The 15934-nt window shown below is 42.3% G+C and overlaps 1 protein-coding gene across 1 annotated transcript in view; it reads left to right on the forward strand.

Annotated features, from left to right (window-relative positions):
- Positions 1 to 6215, forward strand: part of ADAM7 (ADAM metallopeptidase domain 7) — a 41666-nt gene extending 35451 nt beyond the window's left edge. The window contains exon 21 of the mRNA XM_054578819.1: positions 6153 to 6215. Within this exon, the coding sequence (XP_054434794.1) occupies positions 6153 to 6215 (63 nt within the window). The remainder of the gene's footprint in view (positions 1 to 6152) is intronic.
- The last annotated feature ends 9719 nt before the right edge of the window (positions 6216 to 15934 follow it).

A 15934-nucleotide genomic window follows, 5' to 3' on the forward strand; every position in this document is an offset into this window, starting at 1 on the left:
TTAAACTACAAGAAAATAAAACATGGCATATCAAAATTTGTAAGGAACAGTAAAATTAGTAATTAGAGGAAAGTTCATAGCACTAACTGCTTATGTTAGAAAAGAGGAAAGGTAGCAGATCAATGACCTCAGCTTCCACTTCAAGAAACTAGAAAAAAAATAAAACACATAAAACTCAATGTAATCAGAGAACAGGAAAAAAATAAAATATTAGATTGGTTACCAATGAAATAGATAACAGAAAAACCAATTAACACAAAGCCATTTTGTAGATAAAAATTAATAAATCTTATAAAGCTTCAGCCAGTCTGGTCAGAAAAAAATAAGAGAGCACAGACTATCAGGAATCAGAAAGATGACATCACAGGAGAGATTATTACACTTATTAAATTCATAATTAGAGAATATCATGAAAAAGCATCATTTCAGTGTGACAGTGTAATGAAATAGTAATCTTTTTGAAAGTTACAAATCACCATGCTTATTCATGAATAAGTAAACAACCTGAACAGCACTTTATCTGTTCAACAAAGAAATTGAATTTGTAGTAAAAACCTTCCCACAAAGAACACACTGTGCCTATATAGTTTTACTGGTGAATTATACTAAACATTTAATGATGGAATAATGTCAATTCTATGTAAATTCTTCCAGAAAATGAGAGAAAATGGATACTTCCCAACTGATTTCAAGAGGACAGCATTTCCCTTTTCTCCTCCTAGATAAAGGTATTAGAACAGAAAAATCTATTTGCCATACTTCTAAGGAATATAGGTGCATAAACTATTATTAAATTCTAGCCAGTTAAGTCTTACAATATATAAAAAGGATAATTCATTGTGACTAGTTGGCCTTAATCCCAAGAATGCAAGGCACACTTAATATTTAAAAAATCATTCAAGCTCATTTGCTGTATTATCAGACTCAAAGAATAAAATCGTATGACCATCTCAATAAAAGCAGGAAAAACATTCTAAAAAGATCTGATATCTACTCCTGAAAAAACTCAGGAACCAAAATATAAGAAAACTTCCTGAACCTGATGAAATTTAACTACCAAAAAACCCTTTGGCTAAAGTCATAGTTATGGATAAAAGACTGAATCCTTTTCCTCTAAGATCAGGAACAAAGCAATGATGTTCACTCCCACTATTTCTATTAAATGTTTTACTTGAGATTATAGCCATTACAATAAGGAAAGAATTATAAAGAAAAAGTACTCTTTTGACTTAGAGAAGACACAATCATCTACAGAAAAATTCTACAATGGGTAAAAGTAAATATAGTAGGATTTCAGGATGCAAATCAGTATACAAAAATCTGTTGTGTTTCTATATACAAACAAACAATAATCCAAGAAAACAAAATGAAATAACAAAATATCATTTACAGTAGCATGAAAATGTGAAATACTTAGATAAATCTGACAAAAAATGTAAGCCTAAACATAGAAAACTAAGAAACACTAATGAGAAGAATTAAAAACAAACATAAATGGAGTAAAATACATATTTATGAATCAACAGGCTCACTATTGTTGGGTTGCCAGTTCTCCACAAATTGATTTATTGATTCAAAACAATCCTAAATATGATATCAGCAGAATCTTTTGTAAAACCAATAAGTAAATTAAGCAAAGTTAAAGGATAAGAAAAATAAGCAAAAATTAATTATAGTTCTATATACTAGCAAAAAACAAATATGAAAATAAAGTATAAAATAGAATGTGAAATATCACCAAAAATATAAAATATTTAGGATGAATCTGACAAAATATGAACCAGAACTTTATATGGAAAATGGTAATATAATGCTAATAAAACTTTTACAAGGCCTAAATAAGGAGGTATAGAGAACCACATATGTATGGCCAGACGAGTTTTTCAAAGATGCAAAGGCAATTCAGTAGAGGAAGAACAGCTTTTTCACAAATGGTGATAGAACAATTGGATACCTACACATACCAAGATTAACTTTGATCTATTCCTCAAACAACAGACAAAATAACTCAAACAGCAATATACACATAAGTACATGTATCCTTTTCTCACAAAAATTAAAATTAAAAAATGTACATTACTAAATTATAGGGTTGAGAGACAAACATTTGGGTGTGAAAATATAATCACATGCAAGGAAGAGGTCATTATTTTGAGTCAGGAAAGAGCCTAATTTGGGCATAATGATAAGAAAGTTGAAATGGCAGTTTTATTTCTTAACCAATGCAGTGATTACAAGGATGTTCACCTTAAATGATTCATGAAGCCAGGAATCTGTTTTGTGTGTGTGTTGTTTTATCTATGTTACATTTTCCCATGAACTGATGAAAAATAAACAAAGGATAACAATAGCAATTCCTAGTAGGGATATGGGCAGTGAAAACTCTCATACACAGCTAATGAATCTAAATGACCTAAACAATGGGGGGAAGTAGGTATGTGTACTAGAACCAATTGAACACGTGGCCCATGACCCTGCTGTTCTTGTCATGGACATAACCCCACAGAAATGAGCACACATGGACACCGGAGACCGTGTACAATACTGTTTTCGGAGTAAAAGGGAGGAACACATTGCTGATATTCGTGCGATAGAACACTAAAGACAAAGAATAACAAATGAAATACTGATATCTATAACAACACAGGTACATCTCACATACTGTGAAGCCAGACACCAAATCCACAAGGAAACTGTACGATTCAATTTATATCAAGTTCAAGAACTGCCATTGCTAATTTATGGCACTAGAAGTCAGGGTATCAGTGACAAAAGAGAAGGCAGGCTCTTCGGTGCAGGGGAGAAAGGTCTATTTTTGGATCTGCATGGGGCTTGGTCACACAGGGGCACTCATTTATGAAAATCCATCTACCTCCACATTTAGTGCTTGTGCATTTTTGTATATATTTTACACTAAAGGAAAGGTTTATTAAAATAACTACCTATATATGTAATATATATAGTCCTAGCAATATATGAAAACCTAAGAAACAAACTGACAATCCCGCATAAATCCCTACAAGTAGTGGCTTGTTTAGTGCCTTTAACAACAACTATGATTTCCATTGCATTCAACTCACAAAAAAAGGAAAAAAACAAACAAATAAACAAACAAAAAAACACCTGTGAATGCACATTAAGAAGCTATAAAGGCATTTTTAAAATCCTCACCAAAGGATGTATTTATTGATTTGAGAGAGAGAGAGAGAGAGAGAGAGAGAGAGAAACATCCATCAGTTGCCTCCCATATGTGCCCCAGCTGGGGACTGAACCTGCAACCTAGGTATGTGCCCTGACTGGGAATCAAGCCTGCAGTTTTTTGGTATATGGGACAATGCCCCAACCAACTGAGCAATCCAGCCAGAGGTAAAGGGGTTTCTTGAATGAAAATGAATCAATGAAGACAGCATTCTTGATAACATTATATCCATGAAACAGTGAAATGGGACTGTCTTGAAGGAGGGAATATAAGCCTTACATTTTGAGGCGAACTATCAACTGACCATCACTAGATGCAAATGCCAATGAAAACATAATGGTGCTAGTATTTTAGATTGGGGTTTGGGGGTTCACGGTCTGGTTACATAGCTCAGAGGTTTCAAATGCTTTACCCTAACCCTCCATGCCCCATGAGGCTTGCGTTTTCTCCCGGCACCATATTGCCGAGCCTGCTGCTACCCAACCCCCAGGAACACATCTGACCCTAGAGCATAAATGCTTCTATTGGCCTTTGCTCAAGGATTTAGGGACAGATCATCTTTCTCCGATTACGTGATTGTTTATTATTTTTATCTATTTGTACTGTTTATTATGCTAGTGGTGACCCAAAGCTGATCAAAACAAATATTAAGTGTCCACTCAAATGGATGGAAAATATCGTGTGACAATGTTTTAAGCTTATACTAAGATTTTGCAAGGTGAAATCACATGACGCTAATGTCAATATATAAATATACTTAGCACAGTGCTTGGTATATATTTAGCCCTTAATGTGTGTTAATTATCAGTTATGCTCCATGTGCTGTTGCAGTACTTTCCTAATTATGGTCTCCTTAAATTAATATGCAAGGCAGGTGCACTCCCTCAGAAGCAAGGTGGCCAGAGCGTGCGACCAGTGCTAGAATGGCAGAAGCCAGGGAGAGATTTAAATAGAGCTGGGACGTATGGTTACTCTCTAGAATGTGAGCTTCTCAAGGAACTTTGGCTAATTAAATGAGGAACTTGATATTTGCTTAATATATGAATAAACTTACTACTAGTGATGTATATACCATAATATGTTATAAATGCAGATTGCATAGAAGAGTTTGGGCCCTCAAATCTCATGTTTAGGTTTATTGTATTCTTTGCCAAAAAATTATAAACATAATAATGATTTAGTCAGTTTTTGTTTGACACAATGTTTACCCATCAAAGACCAGTTCACAGCAAACTTGTTTGGGAACAGTGTGCTCTTGGCATCGTTTCCCTAGTACATTCGCGGTGCTTCGTTAAGTTTTCCTCTGGCACCAGTGCCTCTGCTCGGTCCTGTTTCCACTGGAACATGCAGTCTGGTTGGTGGTGACAGAAAGCACTTTACGGGGGTCACCTTGGCCAGGCATATCTCTATTAGCATATTAAGCTCTGAAGGCCCTCAAAGGTCCTTGAGGTGCAGAAGGATGTAACTGGTTGTGGAGTTGCAGGCACCCAGCCAATTAAAGGCACCAAGATTCGGAGGCTAACAGGCTTGCCTTGTGCAACTCATGGCGTTATACCTAAGGAAGCTTCTGCTCTCCTCCTTTGTGAGTCCAAGATCTTGGACTCATCCATCACAAGAGAACAACCTAGGAAGATTGTTTCCATGTATTTTGAAATTTGTACACTTATGAGGATTGTATTCCAGGGATGGCTAAAAAAATTATTTCATGGGCTTGGGAAAGAGTCATACTTGCTTGAATACTAATCTCAGGGTCTTACCACGCCCTTTCCCCAGCAAAGAACTGCAAGATCCTTGGAGAGGCTCCCAGCCAGTTCTCCCAGTGCCCCCTGCATCACGCTGCTTCAGTCCCTTGCCTCCTCTCTGTTGGCCGTGCCAGTTGGTTCATTTCATCAATAATTTTGATGCCACTCAACCATTCATTGGCTCCTTGAAATGATCCAATAACATCAGTCTCGGATGTGAGACAGCAGTAGGGCACTTCCAACTTCTCAGCAGGGCGGGATGCGGTGGAGAAGAGCCCAACGGCTCATGCAACGACACAGTCAGATGCTGTCTTTATTTAAAGTTTTGATGTGACGTTCATCGTGAATTCTTGGAAATTAGCTTTATATACAATGACTGAGTCTGCATGTGCCTCTTTTCAGTGCTGCTCCTGAGACAAATGCCTCGTTCATCTCACCCTAGTCCGGGCCCCGGTTCTCAGGGGCCAGACCCCAACGGCGGTTTCCAACGGGGCCTTGGTCAGCCCCAGGACTGCCCCCTGGCTGAGGAAGTGCATCCCCTGATCAGTACTGATGAGAGAGGAACAGATTAGCCAAACGAGCACGTGCATGCATTGGAGACTGAGTCAAAAAAAGAGACATTACAGGATCTCTAGGATCAACCGAAATGCTAGTCTACACATCAACATCTGTATTCTCAAGGTCAGAGTAGGGTGCTTCTTATTCAGAACTGGGTGCTGAAAGCACCAAGACCCTCAATTTTGTATGTTTTAAATGAGCAGTTATCATTAATTACTGTCTTTCTTCATGGCGAGAAGGGTGTGGTTAAGATAGTTTTCAGACTGTACTTTCGCGGACTCCGCCTATCACACAGGAGGGTCTCAAGAGACGCTGCCTACTCAGCCAATATAGTCTATTTTCCATGGGTGCTTTTACTGGAACTTCAGCAGAGAGGCTTTTTGAGCGAAAGCTCGAGCATTTGAAAAATGTTGGGAAATCTCTTACTAAATATGTGGTTGGAGAGAGTCAAAAGATTTACAAGGAAAATGGTTTCCGGTAAGACCTCCCTTAACCAGAACTGTCTCCTCCACCCTGTCCCATAGGAATTTATAAACTGTCTTAGATTTTTCATGAATCAAGAAGTGGCGGTCTGCATGTGTATGTGCTCATGTGCGTGTGCGTCTATGTGTGATACCTGGTGTCATTCCTGACACGACATTTACCTACTATAGAAACCTGCAAGTAGAGAGCAAGGAGGACTCACTCGCAGATTCCAATTAAGTGCCAAATGGTAGGCTCCCAAGGCAGGTGGTTCCTCCCTGTATTTACATTTTTCAGGTGCTGACATCCTTTTGTGTCCTTGACTACATACTCGTTGATTGACTGGGGCTATCTTCCACTGTTATCAAAAGGATAGGATGGCTGAGGTTGTTTCCTCTGATATGCTCACGTTTCTAACAGATAATCCAGCAGAGCATGGTTTCATTCAAGAGCTCTCAGCCTGACCAAAGCAGCGAGCTGGACTTCAGCAGGGCCAGGGCCAATACTTTTAGAAACAACAACAAAAATGAAACTTCTTTCTCAGTTTTTCCCTGGCCAGAATGTACACACCCATGGGTTCTCATGAAGCATTTTAAAGGACAGAATAGTACTGGTAATGACAGAAAAGGTATTTCTAGTGCCCATTTTTTTTTTCATAATTGCTTTATCAAAGTTTTCACTTACCAAACCGATAACTGACTGTATCTGAGGGATGATTTCACTTTTGAATTATTATGTCTGTGTTAGAAAATTTATCAAAAATGTGATTTGTGCTGAAGGGAGGCAAGATTAGGACTGTTTGGCTGCATTTCATAGGTTTTTGCTTTCTTTCCTTCTTTCATCCACTCCTTGTTGAGTTCCCACAATGCACTGGGTTAATATGAAGCTTCCCCCCACGACGCATTCTGATAGGAAATACTGCCCAACACACTGTCGTTGTTGGAATGGAGAAGAAGGATGTTTCTAACGGCCCTACCACTTCACAATGATGAGCCTGTCTCATCCCGAAGAGTGAAGAAAGTCGCTTGTAGTGCAAGCAAACTGGCTTCCTGTAACAAAAAAACTAAGTGATTTTTTTTTTCCTTTATGATAGGCTTGTTTGTTTTACAATAACTGCTTAATTAGCCTTGGCTAGGAAGAGCCAAGTATAGCAGAATCCAGAAAAGCTATTATAGTTAGTAGATATAAATAAGTAACTGCAATAGAACATGTTTATAGATTTTAGCAAAAACAACTTTTTTAACCATATGTTTCTGTTCAGAGCTTGAAATTGGATATCCAAAATGGCCACACAAGGCTAAGCTGAGGCTACTGGATGCAAGATCTTCACAACATTTCCTCAATATGTGCTACACAAATTTTGGTAGTTTTTCAAATATTCTTTGTCTAAACAGAAAATGTTGAAGAGAGACAACTTCTTTCTGTAATATTTGCCTGTAGAATTCATAGCCCATGGTGAAGACATGCTACAAAAATTATTATATTTTTCAAATCCTCTCAAGCTTAATACAAACATAAACAGTCTCCTTGCTCTGGTATTTTCCTATAAAAATGTTAATCTAGACTCTAAAAAAAGAGTCAAAACCTTGAGGATAATAAATTACAACACTGAGTCTAAGAAGCAAAACACATTGTTTATGAAAGTTTATTTCTTTGGGAACATAAAAGTACCCATCTCGATTTGAACATGGCGTGACTACCACTAACTCTGGTTTAAATGAAATTCTCTCCTGCAGAAATGCTAAAAGACTCAGTGCAGGAAGCCATCAATCCGCTAGCTAATTAAAAGTAGGCGCTGTGTCACTCGTTTCCTATCAGGAAGGAGGCAGAACAGTCACCCTAATTGCAGAACAGTCCTTACAACTCTGTTGGCAGCAGGAGACAACTTGAAATGTTCCTGGTTAATTCTCAATTTCTAGAATTTAATTCTAAATCCCTAAATCTTCAGAATTCCTTAAGAACTCTGGCAGAGAAGTCAGAGGGTTACAAGTATTTCAGAAAATTAACGCCAACAGAGAAGAAACACGATTCCCATGAAGGGCTGCAAGCTCCTTATGATTTGTGGATTTGAGCACTCCGTGGGGGCCCTGCGCTGTCTCCACCCTCCCCGTCAGCCGATTACAGTGTGTGGGATTGTCCTGGGAGTGATTTCAGCTGCTGCCTGTACCGACGCTTCTCAGCGTATTCTCCTGTGCTTCCTACTTTCTTTTTGTTAACTGTTAAAGCCGTATGCAATCACTTTTTTTTTAATTCACTGAAATAAAGTTTTCAAGTGCTAAATGCAAATTTGATGATTCAATTCAATAAAAGCTGCAAATCAAGGAAGAAGGCCGGCTGTCGGTGAGGCTTCCATGGCCCTGCTGACTGGTTCACCAGAGGAGGGCGTGAGCTCTAACAGCAGTGACTCAGAGCTTTGGACCCAGGCAGCTCCCCCAGTGTCTGTTGTTCTAATGAACACCCTCCCTTCAAGAATGTTGGTAAATGTCTACTTAAGGCAGAAGATGTGAATTTAAATATTTTCTGTGATTTATGAAAAAAGAAATTCCATATAAAATATAAAATCTCATACATACTAGCAAAAAATAATCCTCTGATGTCCACAGTAAAGGGACAGCCACATATCTGTGTTCACCCGAACAACACTGCAATGCTCTGGTGATGAGCGGCATACATTTTGGTGATACAATATTCCTCCTGCAAAAGGATATCCTTCTTGACTGGTCATTGTTACCATTACTGTCCTTCCTGAGAACTCACAACCACCAACCACTTCCTCTGCCTTGGGCTTCACATTCCCTGAGCTCTTCATTTCTAGTGACTGTTTTCCAAATTTCTCCTCTCCCTGCGATTACAAATAGGTCTGCTACCCCCAGATCGTCCTGCCTGGCTGCTTCCTGCCCAGATAATCCCTCTGGATTCCTAGCCTGCTTCCCTTTGCTCTGACGGTGAGGAGCCTCTTCCGTTTCAGGTAGTGTTCTTCCTGCTTGCCAAAGCTGCATCTCCTAGCCCTTCGAGATGCTGCCTGCACCTTTTCAAAGGCTGCTGCGACCTCCCCTGTTTCTCAGGAAACCTTTCCTTCTGATACTGTCTATAGACTGGGAAGCCGCTTCAGCCTTTTTCCTCCTAGTCAAGTGGCCCCCTGGGAGGCCCTGTTCTGCCCCTGCGTAGGAACCAGTTATGATTTCACAGTCTTACTGTTTCTGGCTCTTGCTACCTTCAGGGCTTTGACTTCTTCCCTTGAACCCCAGCGGCGGGCAGGACTCCTGCTGTGAAGGGACAGGCCTGCAGGCCTGCCGTCTAAGTCCCCTGTCCCCCGCCTCCGACCCGTGAGCCTCCTGCAGCCCTGCCCAACGCACAGCTGGCGAACCCTTCCCGCTGCTGGGGCTCGCCTCCGTGTAACCTAAGCCTGAGCTTCCGACAGCCCTGGGACGTTGTACGGTGGGGTCCTGGGCTACCCTCTGCGGCTGGGCCACGTACTCTAGGCCTGGGACAGAGGCGGATTTATGTGGAACCGGAGGACGCTTGCTTGAGCTTCATGCCCATAACGTACACTGCTCCTTCTGAGACTTTTTAACCAATTGTGTGTTTACATTGTTTTAAACACATTCAGTGAGCAGGATTTGGTTGGGGAGGAGGAATTCAAATGATTAATCAGCAAAAGTCCCTATAGGAAGGAAATAGGACAAAGATGCATCTTTGTTAGGCTGAATTTGCAGCCTCAGCAACAGCGAGGAGCGGACCAGCTCAAGGCAGAATGGGGTCGGGGCACCTGGGAAGGGGAGGTGAGCGGGAGGCTTGACCAGACACCCTCACCCCCGCCTGCTGACCCGAAAAAGACCTTCGTGGGCGTGGCTACCCAGGGCCACAGGGAGAGCGAAACCCCAGACCGGGGCGAAAGCTGGGTGAGCTTCCAGCGCGTCCCCGCCCCGGTGCAGACCGGTGGCCCAGGGCAGGAGGTTTCCCCGCTCGGGGAGTCCGGGTGAAGCCCCCGCTGAGACCCCTGGCCTCTGCGCGATGCAGACCCAGGGCAGCCCCCAGGCAAACAGCCCGAAGGAGAAGCACGAGAAGTAGCGCCCGAGCAGAGCCACCAGCGGCGCGTTTCCGGGGGCAGAGCGTGGGCAAGATTCTGCAGCTGCGGTTCAGGCCAGTCATTTAAAAAGACACTCAGAAAAATCAATCAGAATCCACATTTATTATTACATATTACCGAAAGGCTCCTGTGCCAAGGAATATCAAGTGTACTTTTACCTCAGTCCTGCCAGGAATGCAGTGTCGGAGCAAAACCAAACCAAACCAGCATTACCAACGGAGCGCCAGTGACTCTCAAACATCACCCGGCTGCACATAACCACTTTGCCTTCTTCTCGAGCCATCTTTCCCGAGAGATGGTTGTGGAATTTTAAAAAGTACGTTGGATGCACTAAAATTGGGTAGTCATATTCTAAAGAAAGGTAATCATTTCCTTATTAACATGCAAGTATGTCTGCACCTAGCAACCCATCATGAAGTTCCTGGAATGACCACCGGGTGGCGATCTAGCAAACTAAATCTGTGAGCTAGAAAATTCCATGATTTCATCCCTTTGTCAGACAGCCCTAGACCTTCCGAATCGTGACTTTAAGTCAACTGACTAAGAAATTTGTTAAACTCTGTTCCTGGTTGTTAAAGCTGTAACTCGGGGGGAATTTGGCCACACACCACTCCCTTCGCCGCCGGGGTTGTGACAGGTGCCCAAACTGGGACCATGCTCCTAAACAGAAGGGGGCCTGGGCTGGCGCCGGAAGGCCTTGAATGAGACTTGAAATCGGAGAGATAAATGCCATTTACTCCCATTTCTGAAGTCCAGTCTTCTGACTAAAGCGCACTTGTCAATGGCCCTCAAATGACCCAGTCCTCTGAATGCTACTGTGGGTGTCTCGTTTTGGGTTTTGTTTTTTTTTTTATTAATTTACATTATATGTTTACCTTTGCCTTGTGAAGACCAACAAATTAGCCAGGGCTGCCATGGGCTGCAGAGCTCCTCCTGTCCCCGGGGACACATAATGGCTAGTAAGCGTCAAGAGAAGCCGCAGCCTGTGTGACTTATGTGACTTTGTGGTGGGCCATTGACAACAATTGATGTCTCCCCAGTAATCATCGTGGAGTAGTGAGAAATATTGATTAGACTCCTGAGCTTATTGGAAGCTTCCTGATCACTTTCTAACCAAAGGTCAGGCTTTTAGGAAACTCAAGAGCCCTTAGGTAGGGAAGTGGCTGTGTCCTGGCCTTGACAGAAGCCATTAATGTCTTTCTCCAGGAAAAGCTGTAACCGTGAGCTATATGTAATGGGTATTGATTGCTAAGAAAAGAGGATACGTATAACATTAACCCTCAGGGGAATCCAGGGATAAAAGACATAGGCAAGTGGCCTCCAGGATCACAGGGGGACACAGTCTTATCAGAGCTGCCTTCCAGGATCTTAGGCGAGTCAATGCTTCTTGCTCAAGGATACCAGCAATCTGCTGCAGAGAGCAAATGCAGCATTTATGGAGGACACACGATTTGTCAGGCACTTCATATGTATGATTTTATTTAACGTAAAGCAACTCTATGAATCAACTACTCTTATCATCCTCATTGTACAGCGTGAGAAAATCAAAGCAAAAGTCAAGTCATTTGCCAAAAGAGAAAGCCAATTAAATAGTATAGTCGGACTATCAGCCCAGGAAGTCTAACTCCCGAGAGTACACTTTCAGTCCCTACCATTCGGCTGGCGTAAATATCATTTTGTCCAGGAAAAGGCCCAGGCCTTCAGACTTAGGTAGGAGAAATTAATATATTTCACGCCCACTCTCATTTCTCATCCACCAAACGTCCCAGCCTTCTCAGTAACAGTCACGATGACGTACGGGTTTGTGCAGCAAGGAAGGGGAGGGGAAGCAAGGCAGTAGTCTCCCCTCAGTTCAGCCAGACTCTGGCTAGACACGGGTGACCAGAGGGAGCTCTATTTGAAGATGCACCTGAGACTTTTAAACACTTTGTACTGCTCTCCTGGCCACACCCTAGGGGGCGCTAGTGCCCCTGAAATCGTCCCTGCGTTTTACAGCTACTTCAAGCTCTGAAAGATGCTTTCTCAGCGGAACAGGGCTCTGCCTGAGTTTTAGTTCAGTTTAGCGTGGCTGGGAAAGCTCTCTGTTGCTGCCTCCACCATCTGTGTGCCGAGAAGGAAAACCAACCCAGTTATTCACACTTGGGAGCAGCTGGTGGGACAGAGATGGCAGAGGTCAATGAAGGGGCGGAGCCTCAGGTGACGCCTTCTTCCCTGCTTCAATAAAGTGAAGGATGCACCGGATGAGCGGGCACTGGTACACATAGGGAAAGAGGGCGTGCCTGCCCTGGACCCTTCACACTTCGGGCACCTGGCAGACCTCACGTTTCTCAGGTGCTGCCCACTGCAAAGCTCAATGATGAGTATTTCCCAGGCGAGGGAACTGAGGAAAAGAGGTCCCAGGACATACAGCTGTAGAGAGCAAAACAGAACTATGAACACGGGCCTCAGGCCAAAGCCGCAACCCAGACTGTTACCCACTCCACTCCCGGGGCTCATGGGCCGGGCACCCATGTGACAATGACATCGCAGGTGACCATTGGCTGACCTGAGCTTATTTCTGGAAAGGGCAACTTTGGTCTGGAAAGGGGCTCGCTAGCCAAGGGCAGTGGATGAGCCGACATTTTTGTCATGGAGCAGCAGGGTATTCATTTTATTTCACATTTTCTCCAGGTTCTTCAAAATAGTCATCGCAGGGAAGAACATGTTCAAAGGTCTAGCCTCATTTTAACAGGAATCAAACAAGTAATCACTAGATATAAAAATACACATTATTTTAAACAAATCCTCCAGCATTTAAAATCATTCTCATCCTATACTTAAACTACTCTTTTCCTCTCATATTATCAGCATCAGCCTCTGGATATAAAAGTTTATGTCAATGACCCAGGGAGAGTGGCGTGAAAAAAAATAACCTAAAGTCCTGACTCAGGGACATGCCTCTCCTGTCTACCAGGGAAAGTAGCTGGAGATTAATTGGATCTTCTCTGAAATGTGTCCGATGCTGTCTCCGAAGAAGGACGTAGTTTAAAATAGCAGTAGCTCCTGCAGTCTTTAGACTGGCTGAGGAAGGAAGAAATAATCTAAGTAGCACATTGAGTAAATTTGATGCCTGAATATTGAGGCACTGCCAAGCAATTCAGGAGAAAAATAAATCAATTCATCCCATCTCATTAATGCTGCCCTGATAGCTTACCAGGTTTCTATGCTGAAAATATCACCGGCTGGACACTGTGTCATCCAAAGCCCACCTTCAGGAATGAATATCAGGCACAAGCCCAACCTGATACCCTCTTCCTCCCTGGGTTCACTGGCATCTTCTAATGAGGGAGCGTCAGACTCACACGGAAGGTAAGATGACAGACCACACAGCATCGTCTGTGGGATCATCGCTCAGCTGAAGTCACAGTCTTCTTCACCCCGCTCCTCACCCCGCTTCTCCAGGTGATGCTCCAAAAAAGTAAACAAGCAAAACCTAGAGACAGAGAGCAATCATACTTGTAGATTTCAGAGAGGAATTGGCATGAAAATTCCAAAATAAATAAACATGGATTAATACCACTTAGGTTCTACTTGATTAATTATTCACTTCTTTTTTAAAATTTTCTTCTTTTATTGATTCTAGAGAGAGGGGAGGGAAGGAGAAAGAGAGTGAGAGAAACATCAGTGTGAGAGAGAAACATCGATCTCGCACGCGGCCTGACTGGGGACCAAACCTGCAACCCTGCCCAGCATGTGCCCTGACCGGGAATCAAACATGCAACATTTTGGTTTGCAGGACAACACCCAACCAACTGAGCCACACGGGCCAGGGGGTTCACTTCTTTATTCATCATGCACTCAGGATATTTGTCATAGGCACCTGCTACACAGGTGTATAAAGCTCTGCCCAAAGAAACCCATGTCTCATGGGAAAGCAAAATAGACTCCTAAATGAATGATTGTGAAATAGGGGCACGAATGGCACAAAGGAAGAGTTTTAACAAATGCACGAAGGTGTTTCGAGCAGAGAATTAATATCCCCGGGAGAATCGGGGCGCATGGCTGCCAGAGTTTCACGGGTCCACTCCTAGTGAGTAGACGGTGTAGCTGAATTATGAGGTGTATGGGAAAGTGCGGCACGAGGGCAGGTCGAAGGTAGGCTGGGTAATGCATCCTGAGCTGTTTATCTTAAAGGCATTTAAATGAGTTAAATGACAGTAACATGATCAAACTTGTATTTTAGAGGAAAATGACAGTCATAATTGTAGGGTGGGTTAGAAACTACTGGGCGTTCCAGGTTGGAAGTTAGTAAACTTGGCAGAGACCAGGGATGGCAGAAACAGGAGCAGCCAGCCTCGCGATGCTGTTTATCACATAGTGAGGGAACAGGGATGAGCTAGAGGGAAGGTTTAAATTGGCTTTTAGGTTTTTGTTTGTGTACATGAGGCTTCATCGGTTCCTTCACCAACAAAGAGAATGTGCTCATTGATTATCAACAATCACCATCTGCCATTTGAGACTTACGGTCAACCCCATGCACCATCCTGAGACTCACCAGCCACTCCCCCCAGGGATTGGAGGCTCTAGGATCAAAAATGTTTTCCTGTTGGGTTATCTTTTAACTTAAGCATGAAGCCAGCTCTACCTATCCCCGCTCTGTGACTTGGGGTAAGAGGCCCCCCTACCAGGCCGTTAGCTTTCCTGAGGGCTGTAGGCAGCTCCTTATGGGGAAGGACTCCACTTTTCCAGGTGGGCCCCCTGCGCAGGTGGGTGGGTCAGAAGGGAGAATGTAAGTGGGGAAGCAGGCTGGGCTGGAGGTGATAATTAATTACATTTGAGGCATTTTTAGCTGACTCATGTAAATAAGTACAATAAATTACTACGGTCATAGGAGCAAACCGGGGAAAAGTATTTAGAAAAATTTTCCTTAAAAAACCACTTTAAAATATCCATTCAAGTTATTCAATTATTGAAGTGGAAGCTGACTACCTATTGCAGAATCCTGGACTAGTAGCACAGGGTAGAACACAAGAGAGTCTCCTCCAATACTGATCTAAATTAAAAAGAAATGTGTTTGCTTTTTTTCGGTAATGAAAACAAAGCCCAATGAAATTAAGTAACTGGTGGAAAATAACTGAGGTGCTGATAATTTTGGAAATAGGAGCCAATCCCAACAAGTGCTCAGATCTCTTTAGTTAAATCGATTATTGTGCAAGAAACTTTAAATTAGGCTATTTTAACTCCAAGAGGAAATGTACATGGAAAGAAATGTACTCACACAGAGTATGCTGTTCAAATATGATGGATATTTAAAACTAGTTTGCTATAACTATTTTGGGAAGTTTAGGAGACAGGCGTGGTGAGAAATAGGAGGTAAAAAAGTGATACATCTTATCTTTTTCAGTTGAAAGACAGAAGATAATTCCTAAAACTGGCAAATTCACAAAGGGGGGTATAAGTGACTGACTTAGGAATATCGAGATAGCTGGTAGCAGAAGTGACTTGCAGTGTCGGATGTTTAGAGCATCGTGAGTAGGAGCCTGGAACAGGAAAGAATGCGGAAGAGGCTCCTGCCTCTCATTATATATAAATCTTTGAATATTATCTGATAACTTAAAATATATGTATTTTTATTAAAAAATATTTTCCAAGAAGGTAAGTCAGCTGTCCATCATGAGATTCAGTAATTTAATTAAGAAATTAGATTTCTGTCTCATATAAATTGGTGAGTAACTTAGACAATTTTGATAAAAAATGTAATACTTTTATTTTATGCTTGAAACACCTAGAGGCAATTTTTTGACCTTCACTATAATTTTTTCCCATTATTTCAAATTAGGTTCCCTCACGGAGGAGCCGGCTGAGCAGGCCAAGGGGGTGCACCCAGGGCTGGGCTCAGCAAGC

This window comes from Pteronotus mesoamericanus, unplaced genomic scaffold, assembly GCF_021234165.1.
Source record: "Pteronotus mesoamericanus isolate MK-2021 breed Mesoamerican mustached bat unplaced genomic scaffold, CSHL_Meso_final contig_502, whole genome shotgun sequence".
In the NCBI taxonomy this organism is placed as follows: domain Eukaryota; kingdom Metazoa; phylum Chordata; class Mammalia; order Chiroptera; family Mormoopidae; genus Pteronotus; species Pteronotus mesoamericanus.